Source organism: Habropoda laboriosa, unplaced genomic scaffold (assembly GCF_001263275.1).
Source record: "Habropoda laboriosa isolate 0110345459 unplaced genomic scaffold, ASM126327v1 scaffold126, whole genome shotgun sequence".
In the NCBI taxonomy this organism is placed as follows: domain Eukaryota; kingdom Metazoa; phylum Arthropoda; class Insecta; order Hymenoptera; family Apidae; genus Habropoda; species Habropoda laboriosa.
The window spans coordinates 2,567,610-2,573,609 of NW_017100288.1; the positions used below are offsets into that span (position 1 = coordinate 2,567,610).

Consider the following 6,000-nt stretch of genomic DNA (forward strand, 5'->3'; position numbering starts at 1 on the left):
TAATGTGTGCTGCGTTTCTTATTTAATTAGCCGTATTGCCTATATATAATTGTAATTTAACATCGCGTCTTGTGACTTTACTTTAGAAATATTGTTACTTAATAGAAGCAATAATTTTTAGAATTGCAAATATTTCACGAGTAAATCCTTTCTTCGTTTCATTAAACGAAATGGAAAAGAATTTTCCTTGTTAAATATTTGTAATTCTCAAAATTAGTGTTTTCACTAAACTATTTCTCGATGTTTCATTAAATGACAGTATTCTTCAAGTTGAGTTAGAAAATATGACGTTAAATTATTGATAATTTCTTATAAATAATTAGTGATAATTTATTAAATTTTTATTTTCCGTACGATCAAATATTACTTCTTGCTTTCTGCAAGTTTCTTAACATTTAAGGGTTAGCCCATTATTTCCACAGAATCTTCCCTTAAAATACAGTCCTTGCAGCGTATATAATAAAAAATACAGATTGCATTATTTTCTAGTTAATTATTTAACCACTCGTTGATCTACCAAATTTTCCTGACATTCGGAGAATTTGCAATTCTCATTTCCTGTTTACATTACTTCAGCACCTCAAGCCACGGAGACCTCATTGATAGATCTAACGATAAAAGGAATTTTAATTTGATAAAAGCCACTTTAATTCCACGCGATACCTCTAACAACGTTAATAAGGCGTATAAACCACTCTGCGATAAAGTGTTCCCAAAGCAAGACTCGTAAACAAGCTTTCTAACACGCCTCCAATTTGCCGGCGACGAAAAAGAACATCTCTCATCGATCATAAATCCAAAACAACCATCGTTCCACTTTGCAACACGCGCTGCTGCGTCTCGATCCTCCATCTAGATCACCGAGACTCCGTCGAAACCATCGATAATCCCCGTTGAGTCTATCGCTAATCAGCTCTCAGCATTTATTTATCGAGATACTGTTACGTCTGTGGAAGGACCATCGAACCGAAGATCACGGTGCCAGGGATATCGGTGCTCGTGCAGATCAAACGAACTGGAACCGTCTCTCTCTCTCTTTGGAATCTATGCAGAACAGACCAGGGCCGCTTAAAAGCGCCTCATCTATCTACGATCTCGTAATGATCGTTCTGTACCGTTATTCTCGGTCAAGGTTCCTCACGAGATCGAATTGGAATATCTCGTCCGCTCCGGTCAGCGATCTTCCGCGTCTCTCCTCGCCACACCGTCGTCGTCCTTTCCCCGATCGACGACGCCTGTAAACAATGATTTAGGACCTCTTCTCGGACGATTATCGACGGTAGCCGCTGATTTATCCCATTCAAGGAACACATTCCATCGTCGAAAGGTCGAAAATCACGATGCAGACATTTCTCGGAATATCTCACGTTCGAATGGCTCGCGTGCCTGCGTGAATCTTGGGTGGAACAAATTGCTGGGATTATTACAGCAACGGGAAAAATGTTTTACGGATAATTGAAGTGGGACGTTAGTTTCTTGAAAGAAAGAAGTATCGATATTTGATTGATTTCTTCTTAGCGATTCATCAATTACCTCGAGGCGAAAAAGCATCATTGCTATTTCTGAGAATCACAAGCATCTAAATTGTATAGGTTGGACTTTGTAAGTAGTGTATTACAGGAGTTTATCCGTGTAATAATAATTGCATTCCTGTTTTATCTCGTATATTTCCGTTTATTTCTGTTTTGTATTCAATTGGTTAGGTTATGTTTCACGATAACCGTTTTTAGGTTATGTTTCACGATAACCATTTTTAGGTTATGTTTACAATAACCCTTATTACGTAAATTTCATCCTACGTTCAATTTCATTATTTACCTATAACCTAATATAATTAAAGGATAACCTAACCTAACCTAACCTAACCTAACCTAACCTAGTAATTAACGCAGTAGTTGATTTTAGTTGCATATACTAGTATTGTTGCACGTGTTACATCGAGAATACGAATTTTCCACCGAGAAGCGGATTTCTGGGATAAATTACGTTTCTAACTCGATAGGTAATATTTATAAAAGGTATTAGAAAATGTAGGACTAGAGGAGGTTCCCGTGTCAAAAGATGTATGAGTAAAATAGTGCAATAAGAGTGATTCCTGTTTTGTCTGACACAACATCTTGATAAATTGCACAGCGAGAAGTCGATTAAGATCTCGCTGATAATGAAGTGCTGCGTTTTGAGCGTGTAATTAGCAAACAAACTTTACTTTTTATTCAAAAGTACCGTTTCTCGATTTTATCCTGTACCACTTCTGATGTTCAACGGTACCAAAATATCACAGCTCCTCTTGTTCTTAGATAATACTGAATTATTCAACGTTAAAATTAGGTGCATCATTTTTTCATAACATAAACTTCTTCCAAATTTCAACACTCTTCGCTGAATTATCCACCTTCCTATTTCCCATTAGCATAAAAACTGACATAACACAGAGGGCAGGCAAAGAGAAAAGTTAAGTTCAGATGCGATAAGATATTGCAGTAATCTTAATTTCTTCGGGATTTCCTATCTATCTGCAAATAATCCTTAATTTACTCGTTGTCTTGCGTGGTCTCATTTTATTCTATTTTATTTTATTTCATTTATTTCTCTTCTTTATTTTGTACCGTACACTATACTACTGCTCTGTGTGAATTTCAACGCCTGCATACTAAAGGGTTCTTAAACCCGTTGATTAACAATCAGATAAATAAACAACTAAATAAAAGATGTGAATTGAACAAGAATTACCATTCCTGTCCCACATTTCGACACGAACAAATTCGAAACAGCGAGGCCATCAACTTCCTCCAGTGCCCCATTACATCACAGCCCACATCCCACATGAAAAGTGTCTTCCCAAAAAAAGCAGAACAATCTAATTTACCTACGTCAATTCCAACTATCCACAGCCAATGATTCACAAACGCGATTAACCTTGTCACGTTGAAATCCTTCCAAGAAAACCACCGTTCCCATTAATCCTCGCCATCATCCACCGGTCCACCTTTCGCAAGATCAACACTCACAACGCTCTTCGTTACGCCGTCATCGATCAAAACCCTAAATCCCAATTGCAGCGTGTGGAAGAAAAGAAACGATCAATCTACTCCAACGTTATAAAGAAGAAGAAAAAAAAGGAAAAATCACGGGCAAACGGATAAGACAAAGAAACGAACGCGTGCGTGTGAGAGAGGATCGCGCGAGGTCGTGGCACACGCTCCAGGGATATGAACGAGCGAATAGGTTGAGGGTCGTGAGTGGCCGTTGACCCTGCGTGTGTACCTGCGCGAAGCGGAGTGGCGAGTGTAGGCACCGACCACCTAGACAGGCTAGAGTCCACATCGGTAATAGCTTCTCTAGTCTACCGACCTTCCTTCCACTCGTAAAAACAAATATTTATGGACACCGCACCGCCTGGCCGGAGAAGCGCGCCTCGCAAGCCCGCGAGCCATTGCTTGGCCACCGTACGGGCCTGGACAGGTGCGGATTGTTATTGGGTCGGTGAATAGGTAATTTCGTTTTCCGTCGGTAACTTGTCAAATAGGGAAGAGTTGTTCACTCGTTGTTTATTAGACGACGTTTTGGTACGCTGTAGGTTATTTATTTTCTATTGTCTTTTGCTTGGGTTAAATGTGAAATACGCTGTATTTACTGATTTGGAATCATTAGATCGCGTAAGTTCGGAAGGGAGAAATGTTTTAATGAAAATTTAAGGAAATTTTGCGCGGTCGATATAATGGTCTTACCGACAAAATGGGAGGAAGTGGAATTAGAAGGCTCTTTCGTTTTCTTTTTTTTTAATGTAATTTAACACTAGAATTACCGACCGAGTCAAAATGACCCATTAGCATCTTTCGAAAAAACTTGAATGTTCAATACTGGTCGGTATTATCGTTTGTAACTTTCCGAATTTATTTTCGATGTGTATGCTTCTATTTGAATGGATATGAATCGAATTTTCACTAATGGGTATTCATTTTGACTCGGCTGGTAGTTCTAGTGTTAAAGGTTCGCTGGAAATATTGATCTAGATTATAAATTTTGACATGAACTTGTGGAACGACCTAATGTAAACTAGAGAGATTCGATTTTACCTTCGGAAATGGTGAAAAAAATCGATTTTCAACATACTTACATTTAGGGCACGAATAATGGATTAGTAAAAATTAGAAATTATTTACTTTCTCGTTTACAGAACTGTCAAATATTTACCTAAGAAATCTGTACTTTCACTTCTAAATAATACTATAATAATGATAAATAATGATAAATGATACATTTTGCCAATTTTCAGTATTTTCTAAAACTAGCCCCAAATAAAACCCTGTCGAAATTTCTTACTTTACATAATTCTATACTGAGAAAACTGTTGTTTCCTTTTTTTTACAGGCTATATGAAAATTAATTATATTTCTTTTCAGGATCGATCAGCTGGTTCAGTAGTGCATTATCGACACAGATAGACGATAATTTTCAATTAATTATTCTCCTATCTTTATTGACATCTCGTACAATCTTCGACGCAGCAGTCTTTCACCAATTACGTCACTTGTCCGTGTTCTTGTTGCAGTATCCGGCTGGTGTATCCAGCGAACTTTTGCCAGAGGACAGAGGGACTGGTTATGCACCAGCTGGGACTCTATCACCGAACGCGGAAAACATTTCTCCAGCCGCGAAGGATCTGCTGAAACGACTGCTCCAACCGGACCCCTGCTTGAGGCTGAGGTCTCTCTTGAGCCTGCAGAGGATCGCCTTCTACATGGGTCACGATTTGCGCAGCTACATGCAGAAGAAGGTACGAGAGTTCCAATGTTCTCGCGTTTGTCGTATTATTTCAGTGATTTATACTCAGAGGTTAAATTGATTAACTCCACTTTCTGACGTTCTTCCAATGTTGGTATCGAAGCACGTACTTGGTGCTTAATTCTCCACGAATTGGACAAATTTAATGAATTTTATTTTGTGGAGTTAGTCACTTTTTTTTTTACTCTTACTTGGGAATCGATATTTGAAAAAAAGTTAGTTACTCAAAATTTGTATGTACAAAGCGTGAAAATTGTGAGAGACTGCTCATTTAGGTACCTAAGTGTTAAAGATTGCTAGTTTTAGATTGTTACCATTGAAATTAATGTTCTCTCGTTTGTCCAATTATTTCAGAGGATTGCAATGTACGAAGTAGTTATTTCTCTAGATTAAAAGTATCAAACAGTGTTACCTTTAGATGTTACAATTAAATAAACTATAGCTTCTGTTCACCCTCTTAGGTGTATTAGTTAAATGTGAAGAAAATCTTTGAAATAAAAAATTGCTGAAGATGACACTTATTAAGCACAGATCTATTATTTCCATTGAGGTATATTTACATATTTGAAGAGTAAAATCTTTCAAATACTCAGTACTAATCTCTTTCATCTCTCGAGTGTAATCTATCATTTAAAAAAGTGAAATTTAATCTACATAAGATCGCTCAACGGAGGAACTTAAATAATATTCAACGGATCGATGGATTTCACAGGTTGATTTTAAAAATCACAAAAACCTACTAACAAAAGAAACGAAATTTTCTGACTAATTTAATATTCAATTAATTGTCACACAGGAATCCCCGTTTCGCCTGCTAGGACGAACCGTCCAACCTCCGCAAGAGAGGAGGATCAAGGAGTTCTCCGACTTCGACTCCTCTTTGGGGGACAGCGTCTCTTGTGCGGATGATTGATGATCTCAGAAATTGTGATCGCCAGCAATTTTGCCCTTTAGTCATTCCTACCGATGCAAGATCGTTCCTGGCCGAAGCTGTTCTCCAGCTGTTCCTCTAATTGTTCCATTAAACGTTGCATAGCTTGTTGCTCGCTCTTGTAGCTTCACGTGTACGAGCAACGTCCGTTGATGCCATCCATTAATTTTAAACGCAAACACAATACCTGTGAAATACCTTTCTATTCTATATTTTTAGATTACGTTTTTTTAGCTCGATGAAATGATATTTTTTTAACGTTGACTCGTCGAGAGAACGCGAGA

General features: G+C 37.9%; 1 protein-coding gene across 1 annotated transcript in view; it reads left to right on the forward strand.

Moving 5' to 3' along the window:
* Nucleotides 1–5,698, forward strand: part of LOC108573784 (serine/threonine-protein kinase S6KL) — a 96,871-nt gene extending 91,173 nt beyond the window's left edge. The window contains exons 8-9 of the mRNA XM_017936262.1: nt 4,553–4,777; nt 5,582–5,698. Of these exons, the coding sequence (XP_017791751.1) occupies nt 4,553–4,777; nt 5,582–5,698 (342 nt within the window). The remainder of the gene's footprint in view (nt 1–4,552; nt 4,778–5,581) is intronic.
* The last annotated feature ends 302 nt before the right edge of the window (nt 5,699–6,000 follow it).